Raw genomic sequence first — 27044 nt, forward strand, 5'->3', positions numbered from 1 at the left:
ATTTTTAATCAGTTGTAGATGTACAGCCTGCGATTACATTCTGCAAGTTTCATCAAAACTCCTCCAGAGCTTCATGGGATATTTTGCTGACAGACACAAGGACAGACATAATCACCTGCCTCTTGCTTGTAGACTAGCATCCCGTCTCTTCCTCTTTTCCCGGACCGGAAGTGCCACCTGCTAGATTCGATTTAGCGGACAGGGTTCAGGGGTTCAGGCAGACAACATCCTGAACAATTCTGTCCCTCTTCTCGCGGACCGGAAGTACCGCCTCAACGGTCGGGAGTGGTCCGGAGGGCCACCAGTTGACGATCCCTGCTGTCATCCCCCATCTGATAAGTGTTTTGTGCTCGCTGCTGAATGAACCGGAAAGGAGGGGTGTCTGTGTCAGCTGATGGCCCCGCGCGCAGCAGCTCCGGAGCGCTGCCTTTTCCTACCGCGTGCACACAACGACATTTTTTTTCTTCTTCTTTCTTTTGGTAGGGGAGTGGGGGAGAGCGAACACGTTCTGTTGACAGAGCAACATGTGATTCCGGTTGGTCATAGCTCTCCGTTTCCCGGCTGTTGTCGGAGATTTCCATCAGCAGGCAAACGGAGCGTGCCGTAAACACAGCCCTCATTTGTTTTCTCCGCGCAGCAATTACACCATGTGATTAAAAACATTTTACATCGAGCCTCCGCTGACTTTTATTTGTGTAAAGCGGATCCATTTCATGTCGAGCCGTAATGTAATAATCCCGAGCTGTCATTATGGCCCAGATCTCCTCTCGCGCGCCAAGCTCCATCCGCTCCGTGCGCTTATGAGAACCAGACTGGGCGCGCGCACTCCTCAGCGGAGCACAACAACAGGAGGAGGAAGAAGAGGAAGAAGAAGAAGGAGAAAAAAAAACTTTCTATTACGGGGAAACAAGAAAGGGCCTCAATGAAAGCCCTCAAATTAATTCGGGAAATGTTAAGTTCAACAGAGAAGCAGCGGCTTTCACGGAGATATTCTCCCCTCCAGATGTCCCGAATTTGCAGACTTAAATATTTGCGGCTTTATTTCCCTCCCGGTACTCCTAGAATCCAATCTATTTAGGTATCGGCTGTCTAAATAGAGGGAAGAAACTTTGAAAAGTATTGAAAGGCTTGTCTCTCGTGAAAATTGTTGCTTTAAGGGGGATAAAAAAAACGTCCCACATTCGTCCAACTCGAGGCATTCCGGACTGAACTGCAGACCATCAAATCCTTCAGAGGCCTAATTTCAACAAATCCAATCCGAGAAGGTGATTGGACTCGAGTTTGATTACAGGTCCTACTTGAATCAAATTCACTGTGGAGTATCCCTCCTCCCGAAGTGGTCGCGTCGCGCGTAAAGACGCTCCAGGCGCTTCCTGGATGGAGAGCACAGCAGGCCGAGCGCGTGCGCTGCAGCACCCACCCCTGCTTCATTTAGTTTTATTAGTTTATTCCAACTAAAAATAATAATAAAAAAAAACATTTGTTTTCTCTAAAGCCCAACAATAACTCTAGGGACTTACGTTTGTAATAATCTAACCAAGCTGCCAGTGGCTCATTGGGGTCACCATGGTAACCACACGCCTGTGTCTATCACTCCCTGAAATGACAGGTGGCAGAAATCCAAACTGTCTGATGGTCTCTTATGTCAAGTTGTAGATGGCTACAGTGTTTTGTGCACCAGAGATGACAAGTTGCAAAAAAGAAACTTCCAGTCTTGAGGAGAGAATTCTGAGCAGGTTCAGTGGAAGTCAATGAGAGTTTGGATGTGTTCACTCTGCACTCTGGGGGGATTTATGAGAAAACTATATAAACCCAACAGCAGCGAGAGCCACGCGAGTTAAAGAAGACAAAATGGCCTTTAAGTTATAAACTGAGTGAGAAGTGTAAAGTCTGTGGGCGTAAAAGGAGTTTGTTTGCAAACATTTTGGAAACATCAGCCAGTGTGTGACATCATCACACTATGCTTTGTGGTAAAAACTTGAAACTCCGATTCTGTGAAAACCGTTCAGCAAATTGAAATGTCAGTTCAGTCATGCACGTCTTCTGTTCAAACTCTGAATGATGCCTCCACAGTGAGTTACTGTACGCCTGAGCATGTCTGAGCTGGGGTTTCCTCACTCGTTTCATACAAATCCCATTATTGTCTGTGAGGGATTTTATTTTATTCTTCTGTGAATTTCATCTGTGCCATCTGACTTACAGCTATACTGTTACCAATCGAGCTGCGCGTTTTCGATGAATTTCGACGTTTTATGACGCCGCTGGATGAGTAGCAAATCGAAAATCGCGATGAAAACAAACGACTAATGGCCGAAGAGTTCATTACCACGTTATTTTTGAAGAGTAATATGATTCACCAGGTGTGACCAGGTGTCCAACGGCTGAAAATCTCACATTTTATTGTTTTTTTGCAGCACTAAAACGTACAAAAAAACATCTAATTTACTCATAAAATCATCTACTGTAATAAGAAAAGCGGTGTATTTTGTTGTTCCTTTCAGTCAGATTTGGTTTAAAGCTCGAGGTGGCAGCGTAGATGGATATTTTTTGCAGCGCAGGCCCGTGTGGGGAGGAATGCCACAAGCTGTCTGTCTCCCTCCCTCTCAGTGACGCGCGCAGGGGAGCCGGAGGAACAAACCCTGCGTGAGGCAGAGAGGGAAAGAAGGGGAGACGGTGGCATCACTGGGGAAAGAAGGAGAATGGGGGCAGGTTTGGGAGGTGGAGAGGCGTGCCAGTGAGTAAGGACTTTTTTTTGTGGGGTGGGTGTGTTGAAACTGAAGCGCGCGCCCCAGAGAACACATGGAGACGCACCGGGTCGGAGAAGAGGGGCTCCCTGAGCTGCTGCTGCTGCTTGTTCTGTTCTGACTCGGCTGGGACAGTCAGGGGACTCTGCGCGTGACAGCCCGGTTCAACGGTTCGGGTTTGGGGATCCGGCGTCGCGCAGGATGCAGGGTCTGAGCTCGCGGGCTCACGCCTTCTCGGTGGAGGCGCTGGTGGGGAAGCCCTGCAAGAGGATGAAGGTCTCCGAGAGTTCAGGAGGTGACGGGAGCGTCTTCAGCGGTGAGACACGAGGACAGGGTGGCTGCTGGACCGGTGCCAGAACGTCTCAGAGAGTTTTACGCACAGTTTGGGAACGTTTGTCACCGCGCGCTTTCTTTTTCTTTTTTTAATAGCTTCACATCATTTCACAGCCAAAAAAACTTACTTTCCCAAGTTGTTTGTAAATATATATTCAACTCATTTTATTCTCAACATCTGAACTTGAGCTTTCTGTTCTGCTTTTCAGGAGAATATCCCAGCAGTCAGACGAAGAGGCCCGGCGGGTCCACACCTTCCAGCGAGCCGCAGACCGACAGATGTGAGAGCGAGGAGCCCGAGCCGGCCTGCGGGGACAGGGAGCCGCCGGAGAGCGACTGCAGGCCGGACAGAGAGGTCCGAGTGGAGCTGCAGGGCTCCGAGCTGTGGAAGAGGTTCTACGAGATCGGAACGGAGATGATCATCACCAAAGCTGGCAGGTAAAAGATGCGCGACGCAAGAATCCACATGGATCTGGTGCACATTTTTCTTATCCTTGAGAGCTAAAAGAGTCGGTTAAAATGATCAAAACTTGCCACGAAAGGGTTTAAAAAATATTCGACGTCATTAGAATTAAAGGTTTTAATCCAAAAAAAAAAAAAAAACAAGAGCAGTTTTCCACTCAGATCCGTTCCGTTCAAACATAGAGGAGTTTCACCTAAAACTATGTAAAATAAATTAAAATAAAAATAAAACTCCTTCCGGTGTGTGTCAGTTAAGAATGAAATGCGCCGTGCTGTTGATATTTCCATGAACAGATCTGCGGTCACAGGTGCGCATTTCTCATTCAGAGATAAGCAGAAGAGCTGACCGTTTTCCAACAACTTTTTTTTTACTACAAACAAATGAGCTTTTTATCAGGTAATAAAAGGAACTGAAAGTGTTCATCGCTCCCGTAAAAAAAAACAGGAAACTTTGGAACGAAATTTACATATTAAAGGCCTGAAAGGAGCTCTGTTTTATTACAGCTTTATCTTTCACACTCAGACATTTATTGCTTGTTGTCGTCCCTTTTTTGATTTTATTTTTAGATATTTAAAAGATGTTTTTTGGGTCAGAACTCGGCGCTGTAAGTCTGTGGCCCCTGCAGACCCCTGAGTTTGGAGAGCTTCTTTTTTGCTTTATTTTATTTTTATTGTTGTTTTTATTTCTGTCTGATACGCAGGAGTTTAATCAACAATTATCATAATTATAATAAAAATAATAAAATTCCATCTCTCTCATCAGGAGAATGTTTCCTTCTGTGCGCGTCAAAGTGCGCAACCTGGACCCCTGCCAGCAGTATTATGTGGCGATGGACGTGATGCCCGTGGACTCCAAGCGCTACAGGTGCGTGTTAAGACCTTACCTACACGCGCGAGCGCGCGCACACAAACACACACACGCCCTGACTGACCTCAGTTTGTGTCCCCCGCCGTGCGTCAGGTACGTGTACCACAGCTCGCAGTGGATGGTGGCGGGAAACACGGACCACTCCTGCATCTCCCCGCGCCTCTACGTGCACCCGGACTCCCCGTGCGCAGGGGAGACGTGGATGCGTCAGGTGATCAGCTTCGATCGGGTCAAACTCACCAACAACGAGATGGACGACAAGGGCCATGTAGGTAACCCGCCTCCTGCTCCCGGGGTCTGCGGTGCGGATGAAAATTGATCACAGGTTCGGTTCTGAGGCAGAGTTGGGGCAGGACGCGCAGGAGTTTCTGTGGGCTCCACAGATGTGAGCAGAGAACTCTTTAGGCCCGATCCAGCTGTTTGGAAGAACCATAAATCTGTGAAAAGCAGCTCCTAAAAACTCAGAATCTCAACCATTTTCTTACAGTTTCCCACCTTCTACTGGTTAGTTCTTGCTGTTTTTAAAATCTACTGTCCTTTTATTTTTCTTTCTTTTATTTGGATGTAGTAAACATGTCAATTTAACTCCTTCAGGAATTTTTGTGAGGGAAAAAAAAGGTTTCTGCAAAGACATTTCCTGAGTTTTGCATTTAGTGTTTTATCTCTTAAGATCAAAAATAAATTTTATCCTTAAAAAAATCTAAACTGTACATTTTGCAAATTACTTAACCATAAAAGCCAAACAATAATATTAAACATGCAAACACTGCTAAACTGCTATATTTGTTTTGTTTTGTTTTTTGGGGGCGGGGTTGTTTTTTACTTAAACTTGAATGAAAACTTGGCAAGTTTAAATATCTATTTTTTTTCTTCATAAAATTAGTAATATATCAATGCCAGGATACATTATCATAAAATTAGATGTTTCCGTTTTAGTCTTAAACATTTTAGCTAAATCCTGTTTTTATGTTTATGTTGTTTTGCCATAAAGAATAAAAATAAATCTGCAAAACATCAAAAAACGCAGTTCTGTTTCACAGAAAAAAATTAATGCTGGTAAATCCTTCAGTTGTTGTTTACTTGTGCAACTCTTAGAATAAATTTGCTTTTATTCTGTTTTTTTAAGCCATGCAATCACAGAAAATGGCAACTAATTCAATTTATAACTACTTATACAAAATAAAAGTCATCTGTTGAAATAATAATTAAAACAAAGCTTTGTTATTTAGTAAAATTAGTATTTTATATTATTTTCTGTTGAAACCAAAGAAGTCTTCATTTGTTAAATTTATCTTTAACATTAATATCATTTAGCCTGCTTGTTTCCACTGTCTTGTCTAAAACGATAACTTCCTGCTCCAGGTTGTGAAACCTGAAATATCTTCATCGCTTTGCTTCCAGATTATTCTACAGTCGATGCATAAATACAAGCCGCGCGTGCACATCATCCGGCACGACCCCCGGATGGACTTGTCTCAGATTCAGTCGCTACCGGCCGAAGGGGTGCACAGCTTCTCCTTCCCGGAGACGGAGTTCACCACCGTCACGGCCTACCAGAACCAACAGGTACCACTCGGGCTGAGCGGGATCGTCACAAAGGGCTGTAAAAACACAACCACTTTGAGTTTAGATATGATCCGCACGACACGTAGGAAAGGAAGGGGCTAAATTTCTTCACGTTTTAACAAAAAAAAAAAATGGCCAAACTTAATGTGAAGAATGAAAGGCTTTAGAGAAACATCACGAAGCTGATGAGACTCCATGTTAGTGAAGTCATAAATTCAGTCCTTTTTGTCTACATTGCCAGTTGCTCAGTGTGTGTGTGTGTGTGTGTGTGAGTACCTGACCCTGCTGTTGGCTGCCATTCCTTCAGTAACAGAGCCGTCTGCTGGGACTGCCAGCTCTTTTCATCGGGGCTCATTTTACTATCTGAGAACGTATTATTACAGAAACTCAGTAACAAGCTGTGACTGCTCCGACTGCTGGGGTCCTCGGCCCGTTAAAGCCAGGGGCAAATCCCCAAACGGGCCTCTCAAAGTGCCCCGTTTGACACGGCTGATTCCTGCTATGCTCTGTCCTGTCGTAAAACTGAGCTCAGCGTTAGCTCAACGCGCCGCCGGCCGACAGGTCCTCTCTAACCCGTGTCTGTTCTTCTCTCCTGGGCAAGATCACAAAGCTGAAGATCGACAGGAACCCCTTCGCCAAGGGCTTCAGGGATCCAGGCAGGAACAGGTACGGCGGGCCTCACCGGATCCCAAAATAAAAGACCCAAGAGGGAAATTAAGTTTAACTACTGAAATGTGAAACCATGTAAAGCCTTCAAATAAATCTGAGCTGTGTAGTGCAGAGTTTCACACCTCTCACAACCAATATTTGAATACCTGTGTTTTACACTGTTATTACAGTATTTATGTGTGTGTGTGTGTAGGGGTGTATTGGACGGCCTGCTGGACTCGTATCCCTGGAGAGGCCCTCTGACCTTGGACTTTAAGCCTTTCACCATACAGCTCCAAGGTACCGAGCCGGACTTCTCCTATCTTTTCCTAATTTTACCCTTTTCTGGTGTTCCAGACAAGTTTGATCGCTTTAGACGTTTTATCTCAGAAAAACTTGTTCCTTTTATTTTGGCTGACCTGAAAGTCACAACTTTTTTCGCACAGGTCACTTGAACCAACAGCTTACATTTTAATCATTTTTTATTTCACTTTAGCTGTTTTATTTACCTAAAATGTATCATTTGGTCCTGGTCCAAAATGACCGATCATTAGAAATAACCATGTGAGACATCAGGTGTACAACTGACTTCAGCAGATGGACAGAAACCTGGAGTTTACACACACACACACACACAGCTCTTATTTCTGGCTTTCCTGCCAACCCACACAGGAATTGTTCCTTAACAGACTCTTTCTTCAACAAAAATCTGTTTTTAACAAGATCTTTTTTTTTCATGAAAATCTTTCCCCTCACTGACCCTAACCCCACAGCAATCTTGCCTTTGTGAATCGTTCCCTACCAAAATCATTCCCGCACAGGTATCTTTGTCCCATTAGAAGCACACCTGTTTGTTCTGTGTATTAATAACATCTAGAGCTCTTTCAAAGCTCTGGTTCATTAAAGCTTTTGAGGTTTTGCTCACTTATAATTCTGTTTGAGCACAAAGACCAAATGGTTTACTCTCACTGAGGCTTTGGTGTTGTTATTAAAGATTTGAAACAATTTAAAAACAATTATCTTTAATGAACACCAAGTAATAGTGCACAATGTTTCACCTGTCAATCTGTTGTAGTCAGAATATAAAATCAGGTCTATGAGGCTCACAGGCCACAAAAATCAAACAGAAGCTCTAAGCTTGTTCTGTTCATTAGAAAATAAGTTGAGATCTATCAAAGCTCAGGTGATCATTTATGGGTTTATAATCAGACATATTGAGGCAATCATTTTTGTCTCAGAACACAAAACTAGTTATTAAGGAATAATCCCAACAGGAGGGTTAAATTATGTATTTCTATGTTTAATTTTGACGTCATGTCCCTCCTGTCTGTTGACAGGAAGCCCGGGGTCCAGCAGCGTGAAGAACCTCCTGCCATTCTCCTCGTCCTCGTCTCTTCTCCCGCTCGCTGCGCTCTCCTGTCCGGACGCCGCTCTCCACGCGCTCACCCTCCCCTTCTGTGAGAAGACGTCCCCGGCCTCGCCCTCCGTCGCCGCGCTGCCGGGCCGAGCCTTCTCCTCCCTGGGAGCAGACAGACTGCGGGGCCTCCCCTCGCTGCCTCCACTGGCAGACCTCCCGCTTCTGTCTGCGCTGCAGGGGAAGAAACCCCCTCACTGCAGGGACCCGTGTCCTCAGGGATCTCCGGGGAGCTCCCCCTGTCTGATCCCCCTCCACGGCCCCCTCAGCCCCCAGGGGTCTCCTCTCCTGCCTCATCTCGCCGACGCCGCAGGCCCCTACTGTCTGTACAGCTACAGCTTCCCCCTGAGCCCCCAACTCGCGGCTTTTTCCCGACACGGCAAACTGTCCGAGGACGCCGCAGACTGCCTGCTGCGCCAGTCCGCGTGGCACTCGACCCCCAACCGCTGCCTCTGACAGCTGGACCGCACTCCAGGACTCGCTGAACGAAAACAAGCCAAATCTCATTGCTGAGGGGTGCCTTTCCACTCACTGAAGCCCGACCGGAGAAATGTGACTCTGGGGGACAATTGTGTATTTAATAACAAGTTTTATATTATCTGGACGTACCGGCGAAAAAGACCTCAAACATCCAAATGTAAAAGTAATTGTTCACATTCCTCTTCAGACTGGATGTAGATTTTTATTTTGGGCTGAGACCAAAAGTTTTCTGTAAAATAAATAACTGCTTCAAGCGCTGTTACCTAAGAACATCAGCAATAAGACAAAACGATGGATAAACAAGGCAATCACTGTTAAACTGACCGCAAGTGCCCATTAAAGTATATTTCTGAGCTGTTGTTCATATCAAATGGGCTCAAAAGGTTCTTTTTCCATGCATACATACAAACAATATGTATAAACAAAGTGCCGTTTCCCCCCAGTTGCTTGGGCAAATTATCTCGTAACTGGCAATTGCAATTTGCCGAACGTGAACAAAGGCGAGTTTTGTGTTGTTTTTTTCTGAGGATTCAGCGTTGGCCTAATAACATGAGCTCATCAGGTCAAGTCTGTGCTTTCAGCTGCCAGGATCCAAACAGCCAGTTTCCATTTATGTGCTTTGTTTCCAATAATAGGACTAATCAGAGATGCATGCATGGCCAGTGATTCTGCGGAGGCCTTTATTAGACCCAGGCAGACTGGAACACAGATCTTCGCTCGCTGAGAAACTCCAAATAATCCATGTCATCGTTGTTTCAGCGGTGTGAGTTCAACGCTCCAGGACCCAGAGAGTCAAATGAAAGCCTGTCACCACTGCTGGCCAACATAACATTGCGTTTTCTGGTCTGTACTAAAGAGGGGGGAGAGTAGGGAGGGGCACGCCTGTTTAGCCGCTGATGTGATAATTCCTGCCTTCAGCTGCAGAATCTAGACTGTTTCCCGACAAACGCTCACAACCAAACAGTAATTTACTTGTCAGAGCCGAGCGTGGCGTGGCGAGCTAACGTGGGCCTGGACGTGGAAAATAGCAGGAAGAAGTTAATTGAGGAACTCGGGGCAGGGGATGGCCCCCGTGTTTCGGCGAGCGGTCAGGTGCAGCGCTATCAGACAGCCTGCCCTTTGTCTGCAGGCCGCCCTAATCTGCGGTGGTTATTCGATACTGTCTGTCATTTCCATGTTTGCCTTCGTGGGACAATCATTTTAAACTCCCAACTAATTCCTGATCTTTCAATTAGACAAATTGCTTTCATACCAGGAGAGCTGAACTCCGCACCTGCACCCTGCAGGATAAGTAAAGCAGGCAAACCTGATGCAAAAAAAAAAAGGGAGGGGGGGGAAGATGCAATCACCTGCCATAGTTTTTTCAGTATCCTGGAGGTTCTCAGTCATCCAGAACATGGTAATTATTTTGTGGTAAGGCACTGCTTCCCACAAAATAATGGCGGAAGAGACTTGTTACCCCAACTATCGCTGGTCGAAACATATCAGCATCTCTACACCGAATAAACAAGCCACGGTGACAACACAAACAGCAAGCCATGATACAATTCAAACATGGCAAACGTATGCAATTAGGAATCACTTTTAAATATATCTCGATTACTGAAGATCATCTCAAGAGCCCCGCTTGTCATTTCGAGAACCACAGTGGGTTCCCGACCACGACTTTGGGAACCAGTAGTTAAAACGAACTCAGCTGGGCTTCTTTACTTTTGAACTTCGCTTCTGATTTTTTCCACTCAGACTGAAGAGCGCAAAGTTCCAAACTCACACGCAAATCACTCTCCCTGTCCTCCATCCTGAAGGTTGAAGTCATTTCTAAATATATCCAATGACAACAATCTATCTGAGGGACCAAAGAGCGAAAACGAGAGTTTGGGAGTTATGCAGCAGCTGCTACATAACTCAGCATTAACCTGCGTGTAAAGAAAAAAAAAACCAAGTGACTGACTGTTTAATGAACATTTTATCAGCCTTCTGACGATGAATATCCACCTCTGTTCCCCCGTCCTCCTTGTGAATATGCTGTAAACATAATCCTCTTGTAGGCGGTGGCTGAAATAACATGGAAACTGCGCTGATTCAAGTTTGGAATAACACAAAGACGGACGTTTCAGGGCTGCCCGGCGGTGATTGACAGGCAGTAAAAGGAGAGAAATTTGACCCAGGAGTCATTTGTTTCCAATCATGTGAAATGGCATCCTGAAACAGGAGAGAAGCTCTGCAGCGAGTGGAGACATGTAAATATACTTCGTCTTCATTAGATTAACATACATGACACTCGCGGACTGGCAGTGCAAACACGCACATGTCAGTTATCTCCTTGTAGGAGCTACAAAACACCCCACTCCCCTTGGCCTCGTGCACACACACACACACACACACACACACACACACACACACACATACACACACTTGTTTGGCCGTTTTGTGCCCTGCAGCGTTGCTGGGCTCCGTCTGTCCCTCGCAAAAGGTTTATCCTGGATGCTGTTTTCTCTGCAAACTCAATAAAAGCTGGTTATTTATCAGGCCGGATTATGGGACGTGACTGAGCTCAGCTGTAAAAGTTAAAAAAAAATGAAACCAGCTGTGGCTGAAACTGAATTACGCTCGGCGAGTAATGTGCAAAGCAAGAGCAGTTTAACAGTTATTAAGTCCTCCCCTGCTGCCGTCGTTGAAGGCCCTCGTCTACCTCCGTCGCCTCCCTTCTGTGTTTTAGGGTGAAAAAACAGCAGAAATGTCTGCTGCAAAAGCAGGAAAATGCTCCAGAGCTTCTCACTTTGTGATCTGAACTTGCTCAGTACAAAATTAAACAATAGGAGGAAGCATTTTTCTGTGTATCTGTGTGTCTGGATTACCGGAGGAACAACCGTTTCTTTCAACACGTGGCTCGGCAGCTGACCTCCCGTGACATTTGGGGTTTCCTCCGAGTGATCCATGCCTTAAACTAACGCCCTTCATCAGTGTACGAGTTAATCACCCTTGTTCTGGGTTTAACTTTCACGTTGTCTCCTGAAACCTTTACGACACAAACACCGTCAGTGAGTGTAAAAGTGTCTTTAAACGGTTCCAAACATAACATTCTTCCTTAAAGTTAAACGATGGACTAATTAAGGGTAAGGATGGGCAGTGAAGCACTCTTATCACGATTTGGCTGTTATTTTTTTGTTTCCGTCTTGATTTCTGATTTGCTACTTGTCCCGTAGGTTTGGAAAAGCTCAGCAGAAACTCCATCAAAGTGTGCGGCTTATTCAGGAACAGTGTGCTATGACTTTTGGTAGTGGTACATTGTACAGTGAAGGTGAAATTGAAATAAAAAAAAGAAAAGAAAGCAACAACTTTCCACATACACAACAAGGGGGTCTTGGTCAAACAAGTGGAAAAAAAAACAGCCCTCTTTGGAGCTCTGCAGCTCAGGAATACTTCACAGAGGAAACATTGTTCAAAGTTTAAAGCAGGATATTACATGACTGAACTGTCATTTTGATACCTTTACTTTAGTTTTCATTTTTAGGATCTTTGGAGATTTTTACCACAAATGTTTGATATAGTGTGAGGACGTCACGCTAACTTTAGGGGTTTGTAAACTTTCCACAATCTTTTCGAACAAACTCCTCTTATTCTTACAAATATTACAATTGTTGTACAATTTATACATCAAAATGTAAGCATTTTGTTGTCTTTCACTCAGAGCGTCTCTCGTCGCTATAGGACTTATGGTTTTCTCTCAAATCCACCCCAGTTTGCAGACAAACCAAACTCTCATTTTCTTCCATCGTATCTGAGCTCAGCCTTTTTAACTATTTGTCTCCTTCATAAAACACACTGCAGATGACCAGATGCTTCTGCCAAGAGGTTGTTTTTGTCGTTTGGCACAGTGACTGGCATATCTGAGGCCTACTTTCTACTCTGTGTTTCTGTCTGCCTTGTCTTTTGTAAAAGTACCACATTACTGTGGTTGCCATGGTGACCCTAACGAGTCACGGGCAGCAGCTTTAACATTTCTTTGGATCCTGGTTGTCTTTACTCTTCTTGTACAGTTTATACATCCAAACATAGGTATTTTATCGTCTTCAGTCCCAAATTATCACTGGGCTTTATAGAGGAAAGTGGGTGGATGTTTAAATGTTTGATAGTTTAGCTGCGTTACAGTTTTCAGTTTCAAAAACTCTGATTTGAATCCATTTCCTCCACAAGGTCTGAATCTTGTAAAGGAAAATACCTCCGTGCACAACCTGTAAACAGCTTTCTGAACTCTGACCTTGTTCTGTTCACGCGGCTGATCTCGTTTTCGCTCCGGTCGATGTGATCTGGACCCTCCAGCCCCTCTTGTTGAGCTGAGGTTGCGGTGATCAATGGAGCTGTGTGTTTCGGTGCCGGGTGGCTGGAGGAGGGCTGTCAGCACTCAGCTTATGACCAACAAACACTACGAACACTCTGACCCGGGCTGTCCATCACAACCAACCGTCCCTCCTCCTCCTCCTCCTCCTCCTCCTCCTACAGGGGGAAACTCTTCCTCTTGTGTAAGGGGCTTCCACAGGTGCACATGTGAGTGTCTCATGAGGTGAAGAGGAAGAGCGGGTGGAAAAAAAGATGCTAGCATTGGTTTTATTTAATACAAGCCTATAAATCAACTCCTCTGGAACAAGAGAGATGAGATATTCTTTTTCTCTTTGGTCCTATCTCTGACAGATGGATAGATCGGTCTTCCCTCTGTTTGCTTCCTGTGTATGACAGGTTATCACTCCTGGGACGGATCCTCAGAGGGCCGACAATAAGTAAAAGAGTTGGAGGGTGACTGAGTGAGAATGATGCTCCGTGGCTGTATCGAATGGCAGACGAAGGGATGGAGCGAGGGTGCGGGCCGGAGCGGAGGGGGAGTGGAAGAGTGATTTAACACAGGCTTGCACTCTCCTCTCTTCGTATTCCTGCCTCGCTTCTTTCATGTCTCAACCCAGGGTCAGATCTGCCTGCTGCCCCAGATGGTGCTGTCTGTCTGCGCTGCCCTCTACAGGATGTGCCCCTCTCACCCCCACAACTGCAGGCCTCTGCTGCTTTAATTGATTTCAGGGGGGAAGGCCTTATTTCTCCTCTGGTTCTGACACACACTCAGACAGCTTGCCAACAGCTAGTGCCCCCGGTACGCACACACACACACACACGCGGCCGGCGCTGTGCGCTGTCAACGCTAATTCAATTTGGGACGCGGGAGTGTGACTAACAGCAGACCTGCAGAGTGTTTTACCATATGCACCACACACACACACACACAGGTCACTCTTTACTCACACCACTCTGACATATTCACTAGTGTATTAATAATGTAAATCCAGACCTTTAGATCCATGTGTCTACTTGTTCCTTTCACTGGAGACACCCTGTCAACAACTGGATCGTCACTACCAAACACAGGATTATTATGACAAGCAAATACATGCTTGTCATGAATAACATGTTAATGTTTATTTTTTTTTAAGTTGCTGGTTACTTAAAGGCAGGAAAATCCATCCCATGTGATTTAACTGATATTAATTCAAACCTATTTTAAGATTTTTTGGGTACAAAGAATAACGCAAGTTATGGCGGGATACAGCTAAGGTTTATGTAATGTAAGTGTTTAAAGCCAGATAATAAAACTACACAAAATGACACTTAATCTACCACAAAAAAACAACTCTGAAAGTAGTGTACATAAACACAGTGTGCTCCAAGCTAAATGCTAAACGTGTTAGCAGCTACAGCTATAATCCCAGGCCTCTCACCCATAGTTTCATGCATTAATAAATTAATACCAAGTTAATAAACTCAGAAGACTGATCTTTAGCTGATTTAAAGGTAACCTAGAGCAGCAAACAACAAAAAGTCAAAAATCATATAAAACATCATAAAACAGATTTCATAAATTGCATGTGAAGTTAAATTCACAAATCTTAAATTACACTAATTTAAACAAGAAAAAAAACTCTGAAGTTTGTTAGGTATCCTACTTCTGAATACTGAGTAATATATCTTTGCTTTGAGCTAAATACTAACATGCAGATAATAGCAGCTGCGCCTATAATGGCCCTTTTCTTAGCTTGGCGCATTTGTTCATGTATGTAATAGGTGCTAAAATCAAAATACTGATGGTTGCTTAATAAAAAAAGGTGAGGATGAAGAGCAAAAGACAAACGTATTGATGAAAAACAATAAAATGAAAACCATACCAAGACAAAAAGTGAGTTAAAACATTTCTAATAACACAACAAACTGTAACCATATATTTTCAATTAAATTTGTGTTAGAATAATACCCACACCACACTGTGCTGTCATTTGGCTGATGTTAATTTGTGTAATTGTTGTTCTTTGCAATAATGTGCTTCTTAAATTGTATTTTTTCCACTTTTTTTGCAGTTTAACTTTGTGAAACGTTGGAGCTTATATCTAACTTATAAACCATTTTTAAAGTGTCACCGAATGTAAGTGATGAATGTGTGTCTATTTGCAAAAATTATGAAAATACTGTTTTTAAACAGTCTCTTCAAGGACTTTGTTACAAACATACAGAGAAACAAAAACAGCTGGTTTCATTCCCAGCAATAGTTTTTTTTTGTTTCAACAACAAAATGATTCCTATAAATCTCTCAGCCAAAAAAAGATGTACTGCAGATCGATTAAGTGATGGATTCGTTTTCTGGATCCTCTTTCAGATCATTTTTATGTGCCTGCTAATAAAATGCCAAAGTGCTGACATAATTTAAAACTAGTTTTTTTTGCTTCGTTTTCTGTTTTGTGCAACACAGTAGTGGTTCATCCCTTGAGTTAGGAGCTTTAATTATCAAAACCAGCTTTTAAAAAAAATAAACTGCTGATGGTCAGGCTTACTCACGCTTTAAACACTGGATGCAAACTTAAAAAAAAAGAAAATGAGGAAGGACTGAAGAGTTTTACAGCATGCATGACTGTCAAAATGTCAGAAAACAGCTGAGTTGTTTCAAATTATTCTATAAATAGAGCAAAATTTAAGTGAGATTTTAAAACAAAATCCACTCAAACTCCTGATTCTGTTTCTCAGTTAAAGCCATCTTGGGTTTAACCTGAAAACTGCTTCCTGTGTGATGTGCATTGGGATAATAAACACAAACAACGTAATAATGACGCACATCCTACGATGCATTCGTATCGGGACAAAGAGGAGCAGAAAGCCTCAAAGACGAGGCTGCACGTCCGTGTCCTCAGCCTGTAAGGGATACGAGCCGAGGGGTGAGAGGAGGGTTAAATTGAGGGGGGTTAACAGAACGGGGGTGGCAGAGTCAGGTGTGTGTGAGAGGTTGTAAGAGTGTGAGCAGGAGATTGGCTAAATCCTAATGAAGCGTGCCGTGGAGGGCAGGGATGGACAGGGCCAGGTGTTGTCAGGCGTGTGTGTGTGTGTGTGTGTGCTGGAGACAGTAAAACTGATTAAAAGCAGCGTTAACACGTCTGACGGGGCACAATGGTCAAGAGGTGAGTGGAAACGGAGGGAAGCCTTGGTCTGGAACAATTAGACACACACACACACACCAGCAGCAGCAGCAGCAGATGGAGAGCGGGGAAAGCCCTGAGCAGCAGTGATTGGTCACACATGCCCATCGATACCCGAGCAGAACCAATCGGCTCGGCTTCCTGTGTTTGACCTGACCCTTCACGGCTGGTAATTGAATATTTCAAATGGGAAGCTGAGAGGCAGGAGGAAGACGAGCAAGAGGAGAGGAGAAAGACCAGGCTTCTTTAGCTTTTCCACCTAAGATGACACTTTAAAAAGATACTGAGTCACCAGTGTGTGTGTGTGTTTCATGAAACAGAACATTAGATTATCAATCTATGAAAACAGCTTGTTGAAGAAATCTAAAAACTCCTACAAATCTGCAGTTTTGTTTCAAGACTAAAGAATTACGTTTAAGTAAATTAATGTATGGTTTATCTAGAGGTTTGTGGGATTTCATTTCAGATCCTCCAAACATGCACTGAAAGAAATGAACTTTAAAGGGAAAAAATTTGAAGTGAAATAAAAACTTTACTGACATTTGAAGCGCAGTGCTGAATTAACACAGCTTTTTGTGAGACAACAGAGGCCGAACGACCTGCACACGTAGTTTATTTTTGATTTCTTTTCATGACATTTAAATTGTCAAATAATTCTCAAATTAACCTGATCATCTCATAAAAGCTAAAAGGCGATATTAGTCTTTTTAAAAGTGATTATTTACAGTCTAATTTAAAACATGCATTGAGATTTTTGTCAAACTTTAGTTCACATAAAACAAAATCTGGGGGTATTTTAGCAAATCGTGTCTTTATAAAAAACATTTTCAAATTAAGATTTATTTGAAATAATTTATTTGAAGGTTTCTAAGTGGGAGGGGGGGGGCAATCTGTGTCATTTGGTTCAATTTATTTAGTCTGCTAATTTAAATACAATTTATTTAAACACACATAATTTATTTTCTTTGAAATAAAAACTCCAGTTATTCCAAATATAATATTTGACATCATAATGAAATCAAAAGGTAGATTTTTCTGGAAGGAGACATTTGATCACATCTTTTATTTTACTTACAAAAAAATTTTGGATTTGATTCCAATAGAGAAAAATAAACTTAAAACAACAACAACAAAAAACAGGCTGATGTGTGTAGCAAAATTGTAATTTCCAAAATAAAAATAAAAAATTTTGGAAAAAATATTTATAGATTTATAAATTTGGATCATGTTTTTATTCCAGTTTAAAAATGATGCTTCAGCAGCACATGCTCTGGTCCCGGCCCACCGTCTCAGAGCCTCAGTGGACCCTCGTCGTCCTCCCTCGCTCTAAATAAAGTTTTCTCTCTGACCCGGCAGGACGGTTGCACCGCGAGGACGGTTGAACCGCGGGGACGGGCATCACCGGGTCGCCGTGCCGCTCCAACCGAGACCAGGAGGTGCTGACGGCGCTGGGTGGGAGAGCCGCCGGGTTTCAACACCTAGCTGGACCCAAACTATGAGCGGAGTCCTCCCTCCTTCCTCCTCCTCCTCCTCCTCCTCCTCCACATCTGGCCGAGGCATCGCCGGGGATGAACGGAGAGAAATAGGCCCTGACAGACTTTAATCATGTTGAAACACGAGAAGAAAGCCACAAAGGGGTTAAAAATAGATTCAAAACAAAAACACATCAAATACATTCTGTGGCTTTTACAGAACAAAAAAAAAGGATGTGTGTGTGTGGGGGGGAGCAATTTTAATTCCAGATGATTCAGCTGAAGGCAGAAATGACTGACAGCTGCTGGATCACCGAGGTCAGCTGCAAGACAGGAACGGCCGAGGAGCCGAAGAGGCGGAAACCGAGGACCAAAACTCATCAAAGTGACGAGGAATGGGCAGAAAAGAGACTTGTGTCAATCCTGAGGGGACGGGGGAGGGACGATGATGATGATGATCGGGGATGCAGTTGAGTGTGTGCTGATGATGATTGGGGAGGACGCAAAAAGGGTCAGAGGTGGCTGGGCGTCACTAGAGGACTCCCGGCCAATCACAAGTGTGTGTATGTGTGTGTGTGTTGGTGTATAGATATTTGTGTGATTGGACGGCACCTGTAATGGCTCACAGCTGAGATGATGAAACACGTGTGTGAGTGTGTGTGTGTGTGTGTGTGTGATGGGGCACTGGCATGCGAGCTGCAGAAGGCCACTTCCTCTACAGGTGACACCTTTGACCTCTCATCTGTTCCCTGTTGGAGGAGAGGAGGAGGAGGGGCAAAATAAAATAAAAAATGGAAGGACAGAGCGGTGTGTAGGGAACCAAATATTGAAACAACTTCAAAATACAGGGGGAAAAAAACAACCTCTTTTATTTGGTTTTTTTTTTCAGTTGTTATTTTGCTCCGGCACATGATCGAGCAATCAGTGTGGAGAAGCTGCTGCTATGTGAAGAAAAAGGGTCTGTTTTAATCATTTATAAAGTAAGCTAAACATTTAATAGGAGCTAACTGTTTTAATTACAAAAAATTAAATAAATAAATACTTTTTGGTGACGACGAGAGAGAAACAAAAAGGAGCAAACAATACGAGAAGTCCTGATGTCCTCGGCCGTGAAAGAAGCACGATGGTGTAAAAATATCAGGCGGTAAGTGTTAAAGAAAAGCTTTCATTTATATAACTAAATAAATTAATTAATAAACCATCCCCAGAATGAGGTTACCAGCTGTACACAACACAGCTTATGTTTCTCAGGACCTTTGAAGTACTGAGAACCAGCAGAGCCGCTTGGTAACAATAAAAATGACTCAAAGAGAGCAGATGAAGATCATTACGGAGGACCGTCATCATCCTCCTTCAGGAGTCATCTGATATTTTGGATTTCTCTCAAGCGGACAAAGTCAGGAGGCTGAAGAAAGCATGAAGTCTGCGAGCACATTGCACGAAATGTTTTAGTAAGTTTCTCCACTTTGGTTGAGCTTTTCTTTTTTTTACTTCTTAAGCCCGATCCTCCTCTTCCTCTCCGGGTGATTAGGACACTTGTCCTCTCAGCCTGGACAGCCTCTGGGACAGGTCGTCCTGGTGACAAGACAAAATACACACATGGTCAAAAACTGAAAGCTGCACGCCTGACCTCTCAGTGTCGGTACAATTCACAGGTTTAAAGGACAGTTCTGTGTTTGCTCCGGTTGAGTCGCTGCCACCTTGAATCGGGTTGACTCTAAAAGTTAATCAGCTGTAAATGTCCCTCCGATCGGGACCGCCTGAGTCCCGCTTTGAGACGTACCTCCACCCGAGGGTCACACTCGGCACGGTGCAACAAGGAAAAGAAGCAAACGCTATTTTTTTTTTCTTTAAATACATAAAACCCCTCCTAGAATCATAGAATCAGACACAAAAAACACCCTTGTTATTGGAGAGGGTCTAAGGCACGTGTCAAACTCAAGGCCCGTGGGCCAGATCTGGCCCTTGGTAGCATTTTATCTGGCCCTCCAGTCTGTGACAGATCCAGAGTCTGTCGCTTCTCATTTTGTTTAGTGAAGTCTTCCGGTCACAGCGCCTTTGAAGCCAAAAAATTAGTTTTAATTTCGCCGTAATCTTTGGTTTTGACGTGAAAAGGGCAACAGAGGAAAATGAAACGGGACCGATCAGACACTGCAGCCAAGAAATGATCTCAGGTGTCTGACTTGAGTTAAAGTGCATCAGAGTAACAGCGACAGTGTATGATGTCTTTTTTTGTATTTTCTTCTTGTTTCAAAGTTAATTGCTAGCAGCTGTATGATCAGATTTTTGCTGATTGTTTTTTAGCTGTTTTAAAGGAGAAAAAAAGTTAATAAGACGGAATAAGATATAAATGCTAATGATGTGTCTTTAAAAGTTCGATCTAGATTTCTTTGTTTATTAAAGTTTGTTTCTTCTAAATTCTATATAATATGAAACAGGGAAAAGGTATTTGATGTTTCTATATGAATGATTTGACATATTACATCTAAAACCAGGGTGCATTTATGTATGTTTTCAACAAATATTGATCAAGATTGGCCCTTGGCTAGGGCCACGTTTTTAATTTTGGCCCCCTGTGTTACTGAGTTTGACAACCCTGGTCTAAAGTAGCACATCATGTAGGGTTTTTCAACTGCTGAACTCACTACAAAATAATAAAGCCATATTTTATTTGCCATTTTTATCGAATCTGAAGTGTAGAGAGTAACACACAGGCCATGTGTCAAACAGAAAGGCTCTTAAAAAATATAATACAACCGAGGAGTGTTTTCTCCAGTTAATTTGAGCCAAACTGAATAAAATCTCCCAAAGTGAAAATGTAAAAATAAAGGAAATGTGACACACTCAAACCTCTCAGCCAGCTGAGTGCTAGTGTGAGAAAATGATGCTTGATTTCAGGGATTATTGAATAAATACACAAATGATGGCCACAGTGTTTCACTTAAATGACAGAACTGCCTGCCATACCTGCATCTCTTCTCTCCGTTACACCCCGAACATCGGATTAATTCTTTTCAGAGTTAGATTGTGGCGCCGAAAGGTGAATTTGGACAGTCATGGTTTTGCCTGTTTGTTAGCAAAATACACCATGAACCACTGGATGAATTGTAAGGAAACTCAGAAAGTAACTAAAGTAATCATTGGACGTACATCTACAGATGATTACCATTTGGAGTCCACGCGGCTCAAGATGGCCACTACAGCCAGCCGACCTTAGAAAACACGAACATGCCTTCAGATACTGAGCTACAATTTGACGTGGTAGTAGCTGAGAGTCATCTCCAACACGTCACACCAGTGCCTAACGCTATTCCTAAGGTCGGACCAAAACATTTCTTCCTGTAAGAGGATCTCGATCATGAAAGGTGGCGGGTGGCATGCATCGAGAAAAGCTAGGCCTTTAATTTCTAAACACGCTGCTTTATTAGATTAAAACAAAACATTTCCCATAAATAATAACATTTCCCGGTTTCTTTGCGATCTTAACTAGTGTTTGTTATGAACTCCCTCCCTGCTGCACGGCAGGTGAGTGAAATAGCTTTTAAAACTAAAGCTTTCTGCTCTTGGTGCTAAAACAGCTGAAAATGTGTCAGTAGGAGGAGGGTGGGTGTGTGTGTGTGTGTGTCACCTGCTCAGCTGATGCCACAGATGAAGCCAGGGAGGATGTCTCGCCTTGAGGAAGCTCCAGGTTAAGATCCAGCCTTGAAAAAAAAAAAAAAAAAAAAGGAAATCTTTAGGACAGTCCCACAAAACTACACACAATCTTTGCTCGGACCGAGAGACACTCTTACCCTGCTTCATCAGCCATCTCGCGCAGGAGCATATCCACTTCACTCTGCGAAGACAACAATTTAAAAAACATTAAAATACATATATTTTTTTCTCTCTCAGGCTTGAAGACAGCAGCGCGTGCCACCTGAGGAGTCGTGAGAGTGGTGCTGCTGCTCATCGAGTCCTCCATCTGAGCCGTCTGCACGTCCAGGGTCTCAAACTGCTTTTCGAACTTGTCCATCAGTGCAGAGATCTGGGCAGAGAAAGGAGGAAGCAGGAGAAGAACACGCGGTGACGAATGCTGTCTGCCGACACGCTCCGAGTGGTGCTGAATGAAAGAGCGACGTTCGGGTTTGTTTTTTTGTTATACCTTCTCTAAGTTCATGCTTTTCAGTGTGGCGTCCATGGACTTCACCACTCCAGACATGGATTTAGAGACCTTGAGGGAAAAACGCAGGAAACGATTACAAATCATACAACTTCAGTGAGTTGAATTGGGTGCACAAGTTTGAACTTATTATGGATTTTCTCTCATTTGCTCAAAATTAAGCATTCAGCTTCACATATACACATACGACCCCCACTAATATTTGGTTAAATGTTAGAGTTTCTTTAAATTGGTTGGCTTCCTGGGACAAGTCCACAGGTTTTCAGTAGGTTTAAGGTAAGGGCTTTGGGAAGGCCAATCAGAAGTTTAATGTTAGCGTGTTTTATCCAATCAGAAACCAGCTTTGATGAGTTTGGGATCGCTGTTCGAGCACCCATCTGTGTCCAGGTTTCGACCGTCTAGCTGCTGATCTGAGGGGAAGTTGAAGAACTTGGAGGTTGACCTCCATCAGTCCATCCACTCTGAGCACCACAGCATGATGCTACCACCACCCTGCAGGTCTGACTCCTCCAAACATACTTCTTGTCACTGTGGTCAGATAACTCGGTCTTGTCTGACCAGAAAACCTTTCCCCCCAGAGGGTGTTTGGCTCGCCGGGCTTGAAGGTTTCGCCTCTTTCTTGGTCGGCACCTCCTCAGTCCACAGCGTCTCTGTCCACAGCAGCTTCACTGTGGACAGAGACGCTGGTGTTCCGGCAGTTTAAAGTCAGTGGAGGGTTTGATCTCTGGTGGTTCTAGTCCTTTTCAGCTGAAGGTTGAAAGTGGGGACGCATCTGAACAGCTCGTACAAATGTTGATTGAACCAACAATCTTAGAAAACACTTTCCCAACTTGTGTAAATCTACAAATCTCCTTCTTAGATGTTCACTGAGTCCCCACTGTTCTGGGTACTGGTAACAAATCCTTTTTTTTTTAATGCCGGCAAAGAGGAGCTACCAACTGCAGTCAATCGTGGTCACGAATGAGACGTTAAATGGCCTTGGACTTGTCGAGTTAAAAAGACATTCAGGAACCTTCAGCACCACCTGTTAGAAGAATCATTGAAGTTTTATGTTCTGTAATTATTCCAGCCTGGCAAAAAAAAAAATCATTAGAAGCATCAAATTAATATAACAACCATGCCGACGTGTGTAAACAAGTTTAATCTTAAAGTCTTCTGTTGTTGTTGTGTTTATAAAAACTTAATAAAGCGAGCAGGCCTGTTTGACAGTGAGACAAAGCTTCAGCTGCTGTAACCCGGTACGTCCACTAGGTGTCACTTTAGCTCCTTCAAGCAGATAAGCAGAGCCCTCTCCTCCTGAAAGACTTCCTTAAAGGTTGAGAATTACGCATTAATATGGTAGAAAAAGAAACTAGTCTGGACTGAATGAGCTTTTCCCCGAACGATTCTCTCTGCGTAAAATGTTTAATGAGACCCACAGTGACACGCGGAGCCGCTAAAAGGTGGCTTTCAGCCTCACGAGCTCCCTCCTCTCTGCAGACGTCAGGTTCAGTTCTCTTTCCTATAGAGACCGCCAATTAAAGCAACATGAAAGGAGCGACGAGCTAATTGCATATGGTCTGAAGATCTAATGACATTGTGTAATTGCCGTCTTTTTGTGTGTCCGTCTGCTTCCTCTGAAGAGGCTGCAGCCTGTAGTGCCTTTAGATTTTACAATAAATCACTGAAAACTATAGGATCTGTAAATTACAGGGTAAAAGAAAGACTTGTTATTGTCAGTGTTACAGTTAAATAGATTTTGCAAAAGGCAGGGGCCGACGATCCCTTTTTTCGCCCGTGTCTGCGTGTATGCGCGCTTGTGTCTGTCTGTTAGCAAAATATCTCATGAACCACCAGACGAGTTTGAATAAAACTTGCTAAAATTAATCACTGGGTGGACATCTACAGCTGATTTGCTTTCGGAGTCAATGCTATTCAAGATGGCCACCACAGCCAACTGACCTTAGAAAACAGAAACATGACTGTAATTCGGTCACATTTAAATACCCTGAGTTAAAATCTGGTGTGGTAATAGGTGGGATTTATTCCCAACACATACTCTAAACTCAACACTCTGCATGAGATCTTCAGTATAAAAACTTCAGTATTACCTGTCGGAGTCAACCCTGTTTGTCTGTTAGCAAAACATCTCATGATCCACTGGTCAAACTTTAGTGAATCTTTCAGGAACTAATCATAAGATGTACGTCTACAACTGATTAACTTTTGGAGTCCACTCCATTCAAGATGGCCGCCACAGCTAGGCAACTTTGGTAAATACAAAGATGGCTCTGACTCGGTCAATTTTACAGCGACTGGGCTGAAATTTGATGTGGTAGTAGCTGAGAGTCATCCCCAACACATACTATGAGCGTGGCATCTGCACGAGATTGCTCATAATGTTATTTACGAAAAACGGCTACAACTCGTCATAAGATAGTTTAAAACTCTGACATGAAAGGCATCAGGCGATATGATAATTGAAAATTAATTATCAGCAGTTTTCAATTAGGCACTAAAATGTGTAATAACATTAATGTCACGTGTTCTTTTCCTTTAAAAACAAACGTTCAGTCCAATTTTTTTTTTTTGAGAAGGCAGACAAATAATAATAATAAAAAAAGTCAGCTGCTTTTTTTTTTTTTGAGTTTTAAAGTTGAGCCCTAAAAAAGAATTACATAAAACGAACCGACATAAAATCCACCGTGCGTCATTTTCCAACACAAACAAACGGCAGAGCCTAAAAATACACCCGACAGGTTAGACCAGGTCAGCCGTGCTATCTGCGAGGAACATCTGTGTGGGCCAGTAAGACCCGGCGGGCGGGACTTTCACGTGTCTGCCGAGCCAAACAAAGAGCAAACCTGGTTCATGGTGACGGCTGTCTGGACCCTCGAGGCCACGGCGTCCACCCGGGCGCTCATCCGCAGAAAGTGGAGGGACTGATGCTTCTGGCGGATGGCGTTCTCCGCGTGGATGGCTGCCACCTCCATGCTACCCATCTGGATCGCCTAAGAAACAGAGACAAACACGTAACACAGGCTGTGATCAGGGTTTCAGCGCAGCTTCCATGTTGGCATTCCAAAAATTGTCGGATTTCTCTGCCAAATTCTGGGCAGCGTTTGACGTCATAATGCTGGGGCGGGCAACCCTGGTCCTGGAGGGCCACCATCCTGCAGGTTTTACTTGTTTCTCTGCTCTGACACAACAGATTTGAATCAATGGGTGATTAACAGGCTTCTGCAGAACAGGAAGAGGTGATTTAACCACTGAATCAGGTGTGTTGAAGCAGAGAAACAAGTAAAACCTGCAGGATGATGGCCCTCCAGGACCAGGGTTAGAGACCTCTGCCGTACTGTAAAACTGTAAATATCAGTTTCGCCACGAAAACCTCAAACTTCACCAAGCTGGTCCTATTTACAGAAAAATGGAGGAGACTTTGTATGTTTCCGGGCTGAGTTAGGACCCTTGTGACTGAAAAGCTGCACCCTGCGTGCGTAACATAGATCATTAGGGTGGGTGATGGTGTTTCAGCCTGTCCGTTAGGAACCACTGGACAGATTTGGATGACACTCTCAGACCCCAATCACCGGATGAACGTCTACAACTGATTAACTCCCGAAGTCAACCTGGTTCAAGATGTCCACCGTGGCCAGTCGACCTCAGCCAACACAAAAATGTCCATTTTTAGGGGTAGTGAGCTGAAATTTTAATGCGACTCGTTTTATCACCTGAGGCACAGCCATTTATGATACATTGACGGGTTCTCCGTCGTAAACCAAGGTACTGATTGGCGACAACCTTCAGCTTTTGATTGCAATCATCGTGGCAAACACTACTTGCTTGAGCGTTTCCTAGAAATGTGGAGAGCTGTAAAAAAAAAAAAAAAAAAAAAAAAAAAAAAAAAAAAGCTCAAACTAAAATCCACCTTTAAGACTGTGCAGGAGCCCTGTTTAATAAGCCTAAAGGCTGATAGACAAACCTTCTTCACTTTAGCCTTTTCTGCCTTTTCCTCTTTGTCACATTTCTTAGAGTTTCGCTGCAGCTCCTTAGCAGCAAACCTGAGGTTGAACAGGTGTTCTTGTGAGGCTTGTTAAGGGCTGCTAATATAAATATAGCTTCATGACGCAGGTTAGGAACAGTTTTTGTTTGTTGTTTTTTGCTTACTGAGCCTGGGACATTTCACGACACAGAACAAAGTCTTCTTTTTCCTGGTTAAACATTAACCAGAGCCATTAAACCTGTCGTGTGACAGCTGTTACTGTTTTCCTTCTCCGCTCAATGGCCGGAAGAGGTTACCGGCGGGGCAGGTCGGCCAGTAACCGCTCACGGTTTATGGTTAGCAACGGTTGCTAACATGCTAACGTGTCTGCTGTTGCGGGCGTCAAAGTCCACAGAAAAGGATACTCTCCATGTTGGACATGATGTCGGTGTCTTTCGGGGACACGTTTTGCCACGTTCAAAAGGACAAAGTTTCATCCAGTCACGCGTTTGACGCCTAGATCTTTGTTTTGACTTTTTTTTTTTTTTTTTACATAAATATCTTTGCTAATGTAGCAAGAGGCTTCCCTTGTGTTTACTTCCGCCTTTGCTTACACTTAATAGTCATTTGTCTTGTCAAAGTGAATGTCTAATAATAGTATAATTTTCTGTCCCTTTGTTTGTTTGTTTGTTTGTTTGTTTATTTTGAAAAAAATCTTCGGGTATGAAATAACAGCGCTTTAGGAAACTGACTAAATTAAACAAGCAATCAAATTATGGTGCCATGATTGGGCTGATTATTCGTGAATTTCTTTTCATACTTAAAACTTAGACACATTTTGATAACCTGTTTAATATAAAATTATTTTAACTGAATATTACGCATACAAATCTTTGTCACGTATGTTTTTATGACAGTGCTACAAGAACACACCTAAACTGACTGGACCTGTACACGACGACTCGGAAAACCATGCGTGAACTGTCTTAACCTTTCTTTATCTTTGGCTGAAACTGCCGGCGCTTCTGACACGCTCTGCACTGACGGGGTTGTAACTGTTTATGGCAGGCCGTTGTAACATATAATGAAAGCACACCGCTATCCGTTTTTTGTACATCAACAGCGATCCTCCTTGTAGAAATTGAATTCTTAGAAGTAAGACAGAAAATCAAAGATATCTATAATAATGCTACAACTAAAAGTTGTATCTTAATATTTCCACAGCTGACATGTTTAAGGTTTTTAAACATCTAAAGTTTAAGTGACTGTTTTAACATTCAGCAACTACATTGGATATGTAACACTTATTCAGTTCTATGTGGTCAAAAAGAACCTATTTTGAAAAAAAAAAAAAAAAAAAAAGGTTTTCTTTGTTTTAGTAACCATTTCAGAAACCTCAAAAGGCTTTTTTTTTCCTTTGGAAAGAAAAGAAACT

The 27044-nt window shown here is 43.3% G+C and overlaps 2 protein-coding genes across 2 annotated transcripts; one reads left to right on the top strand and one right to left on the bottom strand.

Moving 5' to 3' along the window:
- The first annotated feature begins 2653 nt into the window (after window positions 1-2653).
- Window positions 2654-8883, top strand: tbx22 (T-box transcription factor 22). Its single transcript, XM_017419711.3, has 8 exons — window positions 2654-3060; window positions 3287-3515; window positions 4303-4404; window positions 4501-4675; window positions 5809-5973; window positions 6575-6639; window positions 6836-6921; window positions 7959-8883. Exons 1-8 carry the CDS (start codon window positions 2946-2948, stop codon window positions 8489-8491), a joined length of 1470 nt encoding a protein of 489 aa, XP_017275200.1. The 5' UTR covers window positions 2654-2945; the 3' UTR covers window positions 8492-8883.
- A 9449-nt stretch (window positions 8884-18332) lies between these two features.
- LOC108237992 (charged multivesicular body protein 1b-like) lies at window positions 18333-26190 on the bottom strand. The gene is made up of 8 exons (XM_017419766.3): window positions 26035-26190; window positions 25610-25707; window positions 24492-24638; window positions 21631-21699; window positions 21406-21513; window positions 21281-21324; window positions 21118-21190; window positions 18333-19064 (listed from the first exon to the last, which is right to left on the bottom strand). The coding sequence occupies exons 1-8, from the start codon at window positions 26048-26050 to the stop codon at window positions 19017-19019; spliced, it is 603 nt and encodes a 200-aa protein (XP_017275255.1). The 5' UTR covers window positions 26051-26190; the 3' UTR covers window positions 18333-19016.
- Between the last annotated feature and the right edge of the window lie 854 nt (window positions 26191-27044).

Source organism: Kryptolebias marmoratus, linkage group LG9, assembly GCF_001649575.2.
Source record: "Kryptolebias marmoratus isolate JLee-2015 linkage group LG9, ASM164957v2, whole genome shotgun sequence".
In the NCBI taxonomy this organism is placed as follows: Eukaryota; Metazoa; Chordata; class Actinopteri; order Cyprinodontiformes; family Rivulidae; genus Kryptolebias; species Kryptolebias marmoratus.

Excerpts from the sequence above, each read along its gene's own strand:
- tbx22 (XM_017419711.3), top strand. The coding sequence starts at position 2,946 with ATGCAGGGTCTGAGCTCGCGGGCTCACGCCTTCTCGGTGGAGGCGCTG. Across the intron at positions 4,405-4,500 it reads GTGGACTCCAAGCGCTACAG|GTACGTGTACCACAGCTCGC; the intron begins GTGCGTGTTAAG and ends GCCGTGCGTCAG. Across the intron at positions 4,676-5,808 it reads AGATGGACGACAAGGGCCAT|ATTATTCTACAGTCGATGCA; the intron begins GTAGGTAACCCG and ends CTTTGCTTCCAG.
- LOC108237992 (XM_017419766.3), bottom strand. Across the intron at positions 21,700-24,491 it reads CAGCCGTCACCATGAACCAG|GTCTCTAAATCCATGTCTGG; the intron begins GTTTGCTCTTTG and ends TTTTCCCTCAAG. Across the intron at positions 19,065-21,117 it reads CTGTGGCATCAGCTGAGCAG|GACGACCTGTCCCAGAGGCT; the intron begins GTGACACACACA and ends TCTTGTCACCAG.